We start from the raw sequence: 15,190 nt of genomic DNA, 5'->3' as shown, positions 1-15,190 counted from the left end.
ACTAATACTAAAACCAAAAATATTGTGCTCATATGAAAAAAGTAGACTTGTTGCTTTTGCTTTGCATTGGATTGTGCTAAAGATATGAATAAAAAAAAGGAAAATAGAAAAACTCTAACTATCTCTATCTATAAACTTTCCATTGTCAGAATATACAAGCCAAAAAAACTTTTCATCATGAATCATTTATACTCCATTATTGATAAAAATAGAATCAACATAATACAAAGAATTTAAAATTACATGTATATTCATTTATTTTTCTAACTTAATTATATTCTTTGTTTATAAAAAATTACAATGATTATGGTTTATATGCAATAGAATCATGAATATACAATAATTTTGGTAAAACATGATGTTATCAATATTTGAAATGTTAGAGTTCAAACAATAAATCAAAAAGTGTTTAGTACATGATTCCAAATTCAATCCTAAAGGAAATGTCAATTACATTGGAATGTTTTCGATCTCTTTTCATTTAATAAAATTTTTAAAAGTAACTAGCTTAAAAAAATAAATAACATAAAAATGCACTATATTATGATGTTGATGATCAAATTTTCATAAAAAATTTTTAGTATCTAAAGAATAATATTTTTTAAGATATTACATGTAGACACCAAATTTTTGGTGTAATTGCATTTTTAGTTTTTTATTTGTCGTGTTCATTTTTAATTTTTAGTTTCCAGTTTTATTTTTATTTTTAAGTTTTATCATAGAATTTGTTGAAAAAGAAAAAAAAAGAAAGAAAAGAAAAAACATCAAAAATATGTTTTAGTCATTTTGTTTTTATTCAATGCTTTCTTGAAAGAAAAAAAGAAAAAGAGGAAAAGAAAGAAAAATCATAAAAAAAAAGATAAAGGGAAATTTGTTCACAAAAATATGTTTATTTCTTTGAATTCAACCTTTTTGCACTTTGGTTATTTTTATTAAGTTATTTTGAAAGAAAAAGAAGAGAAAAAGGGAAAAATGAAGAAAATTTGAAAAATGGACATTTTTGTTGTTTTTATTTATTTAGTTTGTTTTTTTTATTTATTTGTTTTCATTCTCATTATTTTTACATGGTTTTGTCGTTTTGTTATATTATTACTATTTATATTCTGTATTTATTAAGTTAAAAAAAAAAAAAAAAAAAAAAAAAGTAAAACGCGGCTTGCAAGCTGCGTATTGCCGCAGCTTGCAAACAAAGGGCTGGGCAGCCCCTTTGGCTGCAAATATGGAGAGATTGTTTTAGGGTTGGGGCTCCCATATAAATAGAAAGAGGGCAGGCAGCCGCGAGGGAGAGTTTTTTGGGGGTGAAGATAGAAAAAGGCTACGGAGAGGAGACCACGGAGAGAGGAGCTGACGGGGAGGAAAGGAAAAAACAGCAAAAGAAAAGGCTGGGGAGTGACGGCTAGAAAACGGGGGGGAAACGCAGAGAGGACTAGATGATGGCTGGGCTGTGAAAAACAAAGGAGGCAGGGACGATAGAGCAGCAGCCGAAAGAGAGAGCTGGAGAAGGGGACCGAGGGAGAGAACCAGAGAGTTTGGGGAAGAAACTGGCGGCTAGGTTTTGAGGGGGGATGAAAGTAGACAGCTAGGAGATAGAAAAACAGCAAAGGAACAAGAGGGAGAGCTGAGGGGAGCGAAACCGGGGGTTTGAGAGCGAAGGATTTGGCAGCAGCTAAGCCTGGAGGGACCGAGGAACTGGACAGAAAGAAGGAGAGCATCAGGGGGTTTGGCTACGTGAAACTGAAGATTAAGTGAAGCTGGGCAAGAATTTGTCTTCTGATCATCACACTTCAGTCCGCCTTTTAGAAGATTAAAGGTAGTACCTTTCATTTTATTTCCCTGTCCGTAGATTACAAGAGTCTTGTTAGAAATGTTGAAATGTTGTTGCGATGCCGGCTGCTATTGTTTGAATCAAAAATCTGGATGGCCTGATGGAGATGAAAAATACCGTGGCTGGGATTTGCTAAATGCATAAATTTCTTTGCAAACTTTTGCATAGGTTTTTTTTATGTTTGTCTTGTTAGATGGTGAAGTTCTATACTTGTTTGTTTGGTTCAGAATCTGCATGTTCGGTTAGGAAATTTCGATCAAAATTTGATTGAAAACTTGAGTTAGGAAATAAAATGGCAGCAACAAATATAAGTTGGAGTGGATTTGGAACCTTTTTCTTTCCTCTTGCTCTGTTTCTCTCTTACATAGTATCTTGGCTGTGTATTTTTGGAGTCTAGTGTGAGCTCGGTATTTGAATCTTTCTCCGTGTTAAAGCTTTGTTATTCGCACAAGGTTGCTGGAATTCCTCATGTTCATTGGCTGTCGAGAATTTTTCTTTCTTCTTGTTGTAGGATTGTTTACTGAGTTTGCTCAGATTTTTGCTTGGTTTGTCCGACCATCTTGATGTTAGAATCCACAGGTGTCATGTTACAAGATAGAAAGATTGTATGATAATTGGTTGGTTTATGTTTGAAAAACTGGTTTGAAGTGCCGAAACGTTTGCCCAGAATTTTCCAGCCTTTGCGTGATTTTCTTCTAAGTTTTTTTGGTTTGTTCGAATGTTGAAATGGTTGTCATGATGTCTAGATTGGTTTTGGGCGTTTGGGTCTAAACATATTTGAGTTGGAACTGAATGTTTGTTGGTCACATAGAAATAGGTAGCTGGATTATTTTGCATGAAAGTTTATCCAAAAAAATTTGCATCAGTTTTTGGCTATGCTTTTACTTGTTTGTTGTCAAATTTTCGGACCTTGTGGCTTAGTTCCGCATTATGATCTTGGTTAACTTTTTCTGTTTTAAACAAAGCCTTGGGTCTGAAATTTGCGTTTTGGAAAGGAAAGTCACAACTAGATTTGTTGCCAAAAATCCCACCCTTTACAAAAGCTTCCAAATTGCAGCAATCTTCTTCTATCTTGCATAAAGGATTCATGAGTGTTTGTATAGTTTCCATCCATGTTTTGCTTGTTAGATGTGGAACTTGATTGTTTGGTTGTTTAATCCAAAGTTTGGATAAGTGAAAAGGTTAGCTAAAGTTGTTTAGAATTTGTGTATGAATTAGAAAGGCAGCTAGCAGTTGTTAATGCCAAGAAGATGTTCATTGCAGAAAATCTTATTTCGTACGTATGCATGCATGCCAAAGTTTTCTAACATTGCACTTTGACCCCCCAAGTCTCCCCTTGTTCCACTAGGACCCAATCAATTAAATAATTTCATCAATTTGGTCCTTGATAAATTTTAACTCTACAACTTCATGGCTTGTTTTGTTTCAATTAACTACCATGCTTTGTTTAAATTGCACTTCATGCATGAATTTAAGAGCTTTATGACCATGCAAGCCCGTCTTTGCATGTTTTCTTTAATTTTGGCAAATAAATTGGTACCTTGACCATTTCTTTTATTTTGGAGGATAAATAAGTGATTTTACTTCATTGGGGCCCAATTTCAAGGGAGGTACACTCTATCCCTCATTTGCACTACATTTGACCTTACGTGCTCCTACGTGTTATGTGAATATGCATGTCTACGTTGCTTTCCTTACCTCCATGCGTGCATTTACTTGCTTTCACTTTTATTTAAGTTTTATGGGGTATGTGTACACCTCTTGGCTTGTAATAGATAGGGCTCGGAGAGCATCTGGTCCATTTCCCCTTTCCCTTTATGTTTTTATGGGGTATGTGTACACCTCTTGGCTTGTAATAGATAGTGCTCGGAGAGCATCTGGTCCATTTCCCTTTCCCCTTGGTTGCTTGTTTTTGTTGTTACATGTTAAATTGCTTTAGTAGGCTCTTGCATCTAGTCGAGCATGCTAAGTGCTACGTGCTACGTGCTTACGAGCGTTTTGGCATGTCTACTTGCTTTCATAACCATGAATGAATGGAATGGATGAATGTACGTCACCACACTAGCCTAATGCTAGTTGTGGCTTTTTTTTTTTCATTAGGAATTCATAGAAAGGGCTAGTCCAACGCTAGACCCAATAGGATTTTCCCTTTGTTTTTCATTAATGCATTATTTGCTTGTTCACCACATATCACGCATTTCCTTTAGATTTATCATTTGGCATGATCCTCGAACCCCTTTCCCCTCATTTTAGGTTTCGCATCCCATACTAGCTATAGGGTTCATTTTGCTTGAGTGTCCCCTTCCGATAAGGGAAACGAGCGAGTGTGGCTACTCGATAGCCTTAGCACGCTAGTTTCGCCTTCTAATCAAAGGAAAAATCAAGTTACGATTTAGGTCTCCCCGTCCCAATATGCATGAATTCCCTAGGCTCATGCATTCTCAATCCACTCTATCATTACACTTTCACTTTTGTCTCATTTGCACACATGCACCTTTTTATCACCTTCACTTGCACACGAACACTTTTTATCTTCACTTGCACACGAACACTTTTTTATTTTCACTTGCACATGAACATTTTTATCTTCACTCGCACACGAATACTTTCATCTACATTTGCACACCTTCACTTATATCTTATTACTTTTATCATTTTTCTCACTTCACACAAACTCACACTTTCACATGACATGCATTCCACTCATTTTTCACGTCATTTAGGTTTAGGTGTGACCTCTCCGAAAGGATCATTGTTGGGCTTCACAATTAATGTGATTGGCACCGCTCAACCTTTGAAGAGAAATTTCCCCCATGTCCCCCTAGGTCTAGGTTTTTGCATTCATATAGACATATCCAATACGCGATACATACCTTGGGTAGAAAAATTAGGAAAAATTGGTTTAAGTCACGCAACTAGCCTTGGCTAGGTCGAAGGGGTGCCTTGGATTTTTTATCCTTGCCTTCCCCTTCGTCAAATGTGACCCCCGATCCCTCTTTTGGTTACGTAGACCCAAAAGTTCTCAAAAAGGGTTTATTTACTTTTTTTATTATTCAAAAACAAAAATCATTTTTGGGTGACTTGGTACACCCTAACTCTATACCAAGTGGCGACTCCATTTTTGATACAAAAAACCCTTTTGAACTTCACTTGGCCAAATCGTCGCATTCTAAGTCCCATGGCCTTTTACTTTTCACTTTGCACACGTTCACACATTACACACCGCACATCACACACACACTCAGTTCGAAAAGTGGGGCGCGACATTACAATCATGTGCAAAGCACGTGAACTATTACTAGTATATATATATATATATATATATATATATATATAATAATGAAATTACATACATATTCCTAATATTTTAGTATTTGTTAATAAAAATTTCTATTTTATTCATTTTTAAAATATATTGTGGGGGAGTTTTTCACTGTAATTGTATACATGAAATGATGTAGGAGTTTCGGAGTAGGAGTGAGATTTACTGTGTTGCTGAATACAAGCATCAGCGCTGGAGGTAAAGGAAGAGAGAGTGCAAGATGGGAGAATGCACAGTGCAATCCGGATATAAAACAGTAATGGGCAGAAGAGGCAGAGGCAAGGAAGAGATCAATAAACCAACAAGCTTGGAAGGTACTTTGGAGCTTAGACATTAGTCACAAAATTAAACTGTTCATTTGGAAAGGACCGAAGGAAGGGTGAAGATTCGAGATCTAATATGTTCAAGTTCTGGAGAGGAAATGGAAACACTGGAACATATGTTGCTAGATTGCAGCAGAGCTAAAGAGATATGGAAGTTGGCTCCAGTGCAATGGAATGGAATTAAAAACTTGACAGGAAACTTCAAAAACTGGTGGCCATCAGTAACCGAAGCAAGACACAGGGTTCAAGGGAAAGATCATATAGGTCTCACGGCCTACACCTTGTGGCAAATATGGAGAAGCAGGAATGAGAAGAAGTTCAACAGCAAATTACAGGATCCATCTTGAGTGATAACTAAAGCCTGTAATGCTTGGATGGAATTTGACAATGCAGCAAGGAAAGCTAGGATTTGTAGCATAGGCAAAACAATAGTACCACAGCAACACAATGTCCAAAATGCTAGTCAAAATGCTGATATTATATCAACTGGAGTGCATCTGAGGATAGCTATACAATGGAGAAAAGAAGCAAAGGCTGTAGGGTATGGCATTGTGGCAGAGGACGGAAGAGTACAGGATCTAATGCGATGGCCAATGAGAGAAAGAGCAAGTGAGAATCAAATTCAACATCTTTCTGAAGGAGTTAAGCTTGATCTAATCAAGGCAGGGGAAGAGGGATGCAGCCTAGTCAACATTGGAGTTCCTGTCAAAATCTCCTATAGCAAATTCAAGGGGCAAAATCAACGAATGCATGGATAACAACATTGATACATGACATCCAAAAGCTGAGTACTATGTTTAACAAATGCTGCTTCTACCTAGGAGTAGTTAATAGGAATGATCTAAGTTTTCAGTTTAGTGCTCAAGCATTGAGCGTTTACCAAGATGTGGAATGGGTTAATCCCAATTTGTTGTGCTAATGGCACATTGTAAGATTCGAGCCTCTGCTCACATGTAAATACTTTTGTCTCAATAATACAATCCTACCATTTCGTCAAAAAAAAAAAAAAAAATACAGAGCCCTTTATTTTTTAGTGCGCTCGCCAAACTGTTCTTAACTAAGTACCTCAAACTCCAAAACTTCTTTATTTTCGGATAAGCGACAGAAATTACTAATGTTAAGGTACACCCAAATGTGTGTGCAATTAGGAAGCAATTGAAATGAATCAAGTTTGTATAGATTTTGTTTGTTACATACAAAAAATTTATATAAAATTTTCATGGAAGAATTTTGGTTTATATGATTATGGTGATTTGGTAGTTACAATACTAAGTAGTTATATTGGTAAAATATGACTAGGTGATTAAAATAAAAATTAATTTTTGTAAGGATAAAATTGAAAGTTCAAAAGACGACAAAAAATGTTAACATCAATTGCCATTACTCATGCATTGTATATTGTATAGGTGATATTATTATTATTATTATTATTTAATTACATGGAACAACAAAAACAAGCTGGTTCAGTAGACAATTAAAAGCTTTTGTTTTCATTTTGTTGGTTATAACTAAAATTTACAACTAATCAAGATAACTTGCTGTTGTTTAATGTTTAAAATTTGCTAAATTTTATCGATAACCCAAACTTGATAAACAAATGAAGAAACTTAATTCAATTTGAATTAACTAATTTAGTGTTAACAATTTTACCAATATAATTATCACCTTATTTGGTATACAGTCATGTACAACTCGGTAAAGGTTTAATGCAATTTAGAAACTAAATGAATACATCTAGTGCAACTAAATGAATACATCTAATTTAATTTTACCAATATAATTTTGCCTCTATATTTAATTAAGAATATTTTTGCCTCCATAAGCAATTAAGGATATTCGTACACTCGTTTAGCCTAGTGTAAGTTTGGCATTCATGAGTGTTACAAAATGAATTGAACCCACTCACAAAGTCAATATGCAAAAACATTTTTGTTTGCCATTTTAAAAGCCAAACTAAGACTTTTGTTTTTCAAAATTCATTTAATTATATGTAGGAGTGAACATGGGTCGGATACCACCCAGTGCACCATTTGACTGATCTAATTCACCTTGCAAGTCAGCTACTTTTTAATCTTTATTCGTTTCACATATCAACGAGTATCCGTACCTGAGTTCAATCACTCAAATAATATTTTATATTCTATATGATCCACAATGATGCTTAGTTCACAACTAATTAGAACCCTATACCCTTTTTTTCCTTATGTGCTGGCAGAACCCTCACTTGGCCTGGAACAATCTCTTGAAAAGAGGACTAGATAGTATTAGATAAGAAATCTACACAGATAAATATTTGAATCTCTAAAGTTTTGAGTGAATAGTTTCAAATTTTCATTCTCTAGGGACCAAGTGTGAAAATCTTCTTCACTTTTACCTTACAGTTGACCGAAAAATCTCCACTTATAAATCAAGTCGTAAGTTGCGGAACCATACCCTCCAGCAAACCCCGCCGCCGCCGGTGCCTCTTCGCGGCTCCCACCACCGCCTGATCTCAGGTATGCTACCCTTCCTTCATCTTTTCTTCCTCTCGCCCTCAAATTAATGGGTTTTCGATACTTTATTTTTCTGAATTTGGTTACTTTTTATTCAGTAATTAAGTTCTTGGTGAATAGGCAGAAATTCTTAACATGTGGGAATGGCAATTTCAGTTCACATTAATCTGTTTAAATTTGGTTTTGTCCGTAATTCTTAGGTATTTGATGTTTAGTACTATATATCATATTACCGTGGCTAATGGGTCAGCCAATTTTTGCATCATTGAAGAATGTTTCAGGAATAGCCAGACCAGTGTTTCCTGTTCTTGTCTTTCTGTTATACTTGAAAAAGTTAGGATTTTTAGAAGAAAATGAAAGCAAGAAGTAAGACTAAGATTACTGAAAATTGATTGACGAAAGGCAAAAATAACTCTTCTTTGTCTTAATCCAATGTTGATGAATATCTTGCGGAATAACCATCTGTAATTGTTGAAAGCTCAACATATACTTCCCTCTGAATGGGACGTATCAGGAACGACAAAAAAATGATAAATTTAATCCTATTTGCAGGAAAGAAGAATTATGAGGGGGATTTTTGGTTGTTTTTGTCTATGTGAGCCACGTGTTTGAAACAGTGGGAATAGGGTAGTGTGATGACAATCAATGGATGCACGTTTTCAAAAATGATGTCTTTCTATTGCAATAGAACTGTCAACAATATGGTTGATGCACGTTTCCCCCCTTCCTGGGGCAGGGGACTGAGCCTGGCCGGGGGGGGGGGGAGGGGGCGGAAGGATGTGAGCTTTTTTATTGTTCTGGTTCATCTGTTGTGGTTTGTTTGGATTCTTTTCAAATTGTCTGCAAAAATATTTCAGCTAAGATAAACATGGTTGCTGTTGTAGGATTACAGCCCATTCATGGTAAAATCAATAGCTGAGTTTATTCTTTTCAACAATCATGTATCATTTGCTTTGTCTTTCAGGATCCTAACCTTAATAGAAAGACATAATGAGGTTGGAAAAGTGTTGGTTCTGCTCTTCTACTGTATATCCAGGACATGGTATACAATTTGTTCGGAATGACGCAAAGGTAGGATAAATTTCTTCTCATATGTTCTCCACAGAATGGTCTAGTGAATTCATTTATTTGAGCAAGGTTTGCTTTCCAGTGCTAAATTGATTTTGAGGCCAAATCGATAGTGTAGAGAAAGTTTTTAAAAAAAAAGAAAGAAGTGGGCTTCAACTTGTTAGCAATTCTACTTGATCATGCATTTTAATTTCAAAACCTGAGAGATTGGATGTAGCTTATTGAATTTGCCAGGAACTTATTTCTCTCATGTTGGTGGTGGTGCTTCTTCTCAACTCATTTGTGACTCATCTTGAAATAAATGTGCAAATGATAAGAGATGATGGTTAGTAAAATCATGGGAGCATGTGTCTAAAGTGACTACAGTTGTGTGCTTGTGTGGGGCATCAAATGCAGGATGTTGTCTAATTTTAGCACTAGGTTCAACAGCTTTGTGATCAATTATAATTTGAACTGCCAGAAATCGGAAAAAAGAAAAAAAAAAAAAGAACAAAAGGAAGAAACCTCTCAGAATCTCTCCTAGAAACATTCACTGTCCCAACCCAAGGCAAAATAGGATCAGTCTTATCTTAATCAAATTTTCTAAGATTGAATCAGATTAACGTGGGAAGAGTTATAATTGGTATGTATACCTAGTCTCTTTGGACTGTAGCCTAATATTTCTAATCTCCAATTCTAGAAGATAGACCTATATAAACAAAGCTAATCTCCTAATAGGATTGATATTGGATATCAGATAGCCAATGTTGCAAACATTTTTTTAATGCACCTTTAAGTGCTAAAAACCTAATAATATTAAGTGATGGATTCCATGAGTGAGGGCTAGACCATGAGACTGTCAAGATTGGGACACTTTATAATATGACTATCTTTATTATGTTAATGAAATCTGCATAAATTTTTTAATAAATATAAACTACTAATTCCCAGAAGCATGTATATATATTGAACTGAACTTGCATATAGTAGTCATAACCATTAAAAAATTGTGAAATTCCTCATTTTCAGTTTCTCCTTGTTTCTGTTAAATGTCATGCTTTGGAAATTTAAGACCTTTAAATAAAGGTTGAGATTTTCTATTTTTTGTCTTCTTGATATGAGACTAGTTTTTCTCATTCCAGTTGACTGTCCATCAATTTCTTGTTTGTCATTTTGTTTTCTTGATTCAGCTAAGAAACTGCATCGAATTTTAAGATGCAAAGGTAGGATAAATTTCTTCTCATATATTCTCCACAGAATGGTCTAGTGGATTGATTCATTTGTGCTAGGTATGCTTCCCAATGCTAACTGATATTGAGGCCAAATCGATAGGATAGAGATAGTTCTAAAAAGTGAAATAAGTGTGTTCAAACTTGTTAGCAATTCTACTTGCTCATGCATTTTAATGTTTAAAACCTTGGTGATTTTATATATCTTATTGAATTTGCCAGTAACCTTATTGGTCTCATTTTGGTGGTGGTTCTCATTTTTACTTGTGTTCCAACTCATTTGTGGCTGGTCTTGGGAAACTGTATAAACATGCAAATAATAAGAGATGACTGATGGCTAGTAAAACGATAAGTAACTAGAGTTGTGTGCTTTATGAGGCATCAAATGCAGGGTGTTGTCTAATTTTAGCACTATGGTTCAACAACATTATGATCAATTGTAATTTGAACCGTCTGAAATTGAAAAAAGGACAAAAGGAAGACAACTATCGGAATCTCTCCTAGACATAGTTTGCCGTACCAACCCAAGGCTACATTGGATCAGTCATATCTTAATCAAGTTTTCTAAGAATGAATCATATTAACGTGAGAAGAGTTATGTCTGCTGCGGATACCAAGTCTCTTTCTATTGTAGCCGAATATTTTAATTGCCAATTCTAGAATATAGGACTCATAAACAAAGCTAGCCTGTACAAAATAAGCTTCCTAATATGATTGAAATTGGATATCAGATCGCCAACATTACAAACTTATTAAAACACCTTTAATTGCCAAAACCTGTAATGTTAAGCAATGGATTCCCTGATTGGTTGCTATGAGAGTGTTAAGATTGGAACACTTATGATATATATGTCTTCGGTATGTTAATCAAATTTATATAAATGTTTTATTAAGTGTAAACTACTAATTCCCGGAAGCATGTATATATATATTTGAACTGAACTTGCATGTAGTAGAAGCAACCACTAGTAAATTGTGAAGTTCCTTATTTTCAGTTTCTTCTTGTTTATATTAAATGTCTTGCTTTCGAAATTTGAGACCCCTAGATAAAGTTGAGATTTTTTTATTTTTGTCTTCTCGATATGAAACTACTTTTTTTTTCCCCATTCCTGTTCACTCCCCATTTGTCATTTTGTCTTCTTGATTCAGCTAAGAAACTGCATTAAATTCTATGGCATCTACAGCAGCAACTTATGTTCTCAGATGCCCAGATCAAAATTTTGATATCAAGATGTATAGACACACCTTCATGTGCATGACTGTAGTTGGAATGGTTGTTCTTGATGGGGGCAATAGCAATAAAAATAGACGAAATGTCGACCAGTGAGAGCCACAATAAAAAAGGCTACTGCATGTTTCTCCGGGCAATGGAAATATGATGCGCTGACTCTGCTATCCTGAATTAGTTAAATATGTTGCAGTGTACAAGAGTCCTTTAAGGCTAATTTGGCAAATGTGCTTCACCTAACTGATGCGAGATTTGTATAGGTTGTGCATCTGTTGGAGCATGCTAAATTAAATCTGGCTCTTAAATTGCTATTCTCTTTGCCTCTACATTACTTGTCCTTGACATTTTTTATAGATTGCATTTACAATATAACCACTAGACTTCTTAAAGGTTATTCATTTGCAGATCTTCAGATTTTGTAGATCAAAGTGCCACAAAAACTTCAAGATGAAGAGGAATCCTCGCAAAGTCAAATGGACCAAGGCTTATAGGCGGTTGCATGGAAAGGACATGACTCAGGTGAGCAAAATTAGTTCTGTAATCTTATTTCGCTTGGCCCACTTTTCTTATATTACCCTTTTCTTTAGCTTCATTAATGCTACGGTGTTCTTTTGTTGATGCAATGCAAAAATTTGTAGGATTCAACATTTGAATTTGAGAGAAAACGAAATAGGCCGGAGAGATATGACAGGAATGTCACGGAGAACACCTTGAAAGCCATTAAGAAGATTGATAAAGTCAGAGTTGATAGGGAGGCCAGACATCATACGATGAGGTTCTTTCATCTGCTTGTGCATTCATCATACTGCAAAATCAGGTTCTGCCTTTTGCTCCATGTTGCTAAAAACCATTCTAACCTCTGTTTACACACTGGCAGGATGAGGGGAAAGAAAACCATGGAGCAGAGAGAGGCAGCAAAGGAACTGGAACAGAGCATCCACATGGTCAAAGCTCCATCTCTACTCCAACAGGAGCCATCTCTCACATTGCCAAAGATCAAGGTCAAGGTTTCCCAACAGCAATCAGAAGAAAATCGAATGGAAGAGTAACGTTACCACAATTGCATCCTTCTCAAGCCAAAATCTTACCAAGTGTGGCAGATGAAGGTTCAAGAGGTCCAAGCTGGATTAGTTTTGTAGCCATTGGAGTTTTTATTAGAACTAGTGTGAGCGTATGTGCATTGCACTGCGCAAGTATTACGTTTTGTGGTATCATTCTTGAGATCAATTAAAAGAAAATTTTATTGATTAAAAGTGTTGTATGGATATCAATAGCTTTTATAAATAGCTATCCAAGTTTACTATGAGAGAATAGCGTCCTAGTTTTATTTGCAGACGTGATATTTTCAAAATCATTGATCTACAAATATCCATTCCTTGGATAAATTTTTTCATGCCTACAATCCCTACTCTTTATGGTACACTAAGCACGACCAAATTGAATATTGGTTTAATTATTTACAGAATAATAAATTCCTTTTACATATTTCCACTTACCAAAACTAATATTTGATTCTATTTCCTTCTTGAATGTAGTTTGTTCTTTTTTCTTTTTCTCAATATAATCCTTATAATATATTGAGAGAATGTAAGATAACTCTATGTTTTTGTGAGTGTCCTTCGTAGTAAAGCAACTACTCATTATTGCCTTTTTTTTTAAAAAAAAAACTAAAAATGCAATAAATCCAATAATTATAAGGGAAAAAAAAGAAAATTGGAACATAATTTTGACCTGTCAAATTTGTGGATTGTGTTTCTTTCTCTATTTCGAAGGTATCACGAAGGTATATGAGTTTATAATTGATGAATATATCATATTATCATTTATCAATTTAAAATTAGTAGTACTTTTCTAAAGAGGTTGCGGTTTACTTCGGTTCCTTGGTCCTATCATATAATCCAAAGTTCCATTAGAGATTTGGACCTAACCGTGTGCGATGCCCAATCATTAATATAATTTAGCAAACCATGATTAGTTGGTTCACTAATATAATACAAGTTGATTCATTTAATAAGGACAGATTGCTCATTTTCAAAAGTGCGTTTGAATCTTGCTATAAATATGAGAACTGCGTTAATGAGAAATATTTAAATTTTGTATTCATTGACTATTTATGCACGACAGTAATTTATGTGTACGTTGATTACAAATCTAAATATCTCCCAAGTCATCTACACAAAATTTAGAGGGATTTGAAAAAGTTTCAAAGCTGTAATCAAATCTATCAATCTAAACTCCTATATACATATTCTGATTTAGGAATTTCTCTTGATCTAACTCAAAAGTTGTTAATTGTGATTTGAGGTACTTGTTGAAGGGAAAGGTTGCTAGAGGTAAAAATGAGTAAAGATGAAGTTTTGGACTGATAAAGGGATGTGGATGATTTCTGAGAGGGGATCGAGGATCCAGATTGATTTTTCCACGTACGTGATTTAGTTGGTCGATGAAGAAGTAAATAATTCAATTTCATATTGTTTCTTGAAAATCTCTAACAAATTAGTTTTCAGAATACTAAAATTGAAAAAAACCTTTTCACAAATGAATACAATTTTTATTGTTTGCAGATACACACAGCGTACGTGCCTTAATCACTAGTGTTATTAATTTGTGTTCTTTGTCGAAAGTGAATATTTAATAAAAAGTTTGAATTATATTCATTGCCTACATATTGAAAAATTAAAAGCCTTCATAAAATTTAGTTTCAAAGCCATGCAAAATTATGTCAAGGTAAAATATCTTAACAAAACTTTAACTTGAATAAGTAAAATAAAAATTGTTTTCACACAAAATAAAGAAAATTAGTTTTGGTCCAAATTAAATAAAGGAGTAATTGGTCAATTGCTTCTTCCAACATTATGTAGCTTAAATAAGACTTAGCAAATTCAAACACAAACAAGAAAAATTTGTGACATCATACCTAGATCAAGTTTGACAAAAATTTGTGACATCATACCTTTGCAAGTTTTCGATTGTTTTGAAAAATACAAACAAGAAACCAAAAGTCCATCCTCGTGCAAAGTTATTCAAAGGGACTTGCTAATTGAACATTTATCATCCTGTAGCAAGATGTTCAATTATCATCCGAAGAAGGTTGAAATTCAAGTTCTAAAGCCTATTTAGAACAATAAAAGGAAGTAATTAGATCATTTACTTCGCAGATGGACAAGTTCTTTAGTTTTCAAAGGATTAGTTGAAACTAATGCATCACTTTACTGAAGTTAGAAAGTTAAACGGGTTCATTAATGATTTTCTTTTCCAGTCACCAACAAAAGTTGTATGAGCTGAAGGGCGTTTGGTAAGAGGGTATCGGATTCGGGGAATGGAATGAACCCCATAAATGGTGTTTGGTTCACTGGAATGGGAATTGAAATTTTGGAATGATTTCTAAAAATTTGGTGTTTCTCCATTCCCAAGTATTTTGGTGGGTTTTGTCCGATTCCCAAGTTTGATTCCAAGAAACAAATCCAATTACATATTATAATTATACAATGATATAATTAATATTTATATATATTATATATATTATATATTATAATATATACATATATATAATATATTATAATTATAATATTAGTACATTATATAAATATATATTATAATTATTTAGTTAAATATAATTATATTCATATAATATATATTATAAATTTATTAATATTATATAATAATATATTTATAATATATATGTATATTTATAAATGCATATTATATGTGCATATGATTATAA

The 15,190-nt window shown here is 34.1% G+C and overlaps 1 protein-coding gene and 1 long non-coding RNA gene across 2 annotated transcripts; both read left to right on the top strand.

Moving 5' to 3' along the window:
- Positions 1-3,393: 3,393 nt before the first annotated feature.
- LOC113781615 lies at positions 3,394-5,771 on the top strand. Its single transcript, XR_003469645.1, has 2 exons — positions 3,394-3,435; positions 5,287-5,771. It is a non-coding gene; the product is annotated as an uncharacterized LOC113781615 (long non-coding RNA).
- Positions 5,772-7,891: 2,120 nt separating this feature from the next.
- Positions 7,892-12,830, top strand: LOC113764889 (probable ribosome biogenesis protein RLP24). The gene is made up of 5 exons (XM_027308934.1): positions 7,892-7,965; positions 8,927-9,033; positions 11,872-11,985; positions 12,105-12,241; positions 12,344-12,830. Exons 2-5 carry the CDS (start codon positions 8,953-8,955, stop codon positions 12,513-12,515), a joined length of 504 nt encoding a protein of 167 aa, XP_027164735.1. The 5' UTR covers positions 7,892-7,965; positions 8,927-8,952; the 3' UTR covers positions 12,516-12,830.
- Positions 12,831-15,190: the final 2,360 nt, after the last annotated feature.

Source organism: Coffea eugenioides, chromosome 1 (assembly GCF_003713205.1).
Source record: "Coffea eugenioides isolate CCC68of chromosome 1, Ceug_1.0, whole genome shotgun sequence".
NCBI classification, from domain to species: domain Eukaryota; kingdom Viridiplantae; phylum Streptophyta; class Magnoliopsida; order Gentianales; family Rubiaceae; genus Coffea; species Coffea eugenioides.
Note: the sequence above shows the minus strand (reverse complement) of the source record. Positions and strands in the feature narration are given on the sequence as shown.

Coding starts and splice junctions, on each gene's coding strand:
- LOC113764889 (XM_027308934.1), top strand. CDS start 8,953: ATGAGGTTGGAAAAGTGTTGGTTCTGCTCTTCTACTGTATATCCAGGA. Junction 11,986..12,104: donor ATGGAAAGGACATGACTCAG/GTGAGCAAAATT, acceptor AAAAATTTGTAG/GATTCAACATTTGAATTTGA. Junction 12,242..12,343: donor GCCAGACATCATACGATGAG/GTTCTTTCATCT, acceptor ACACACTGGCAG/GATGAGGGGAAAGAAAACCA.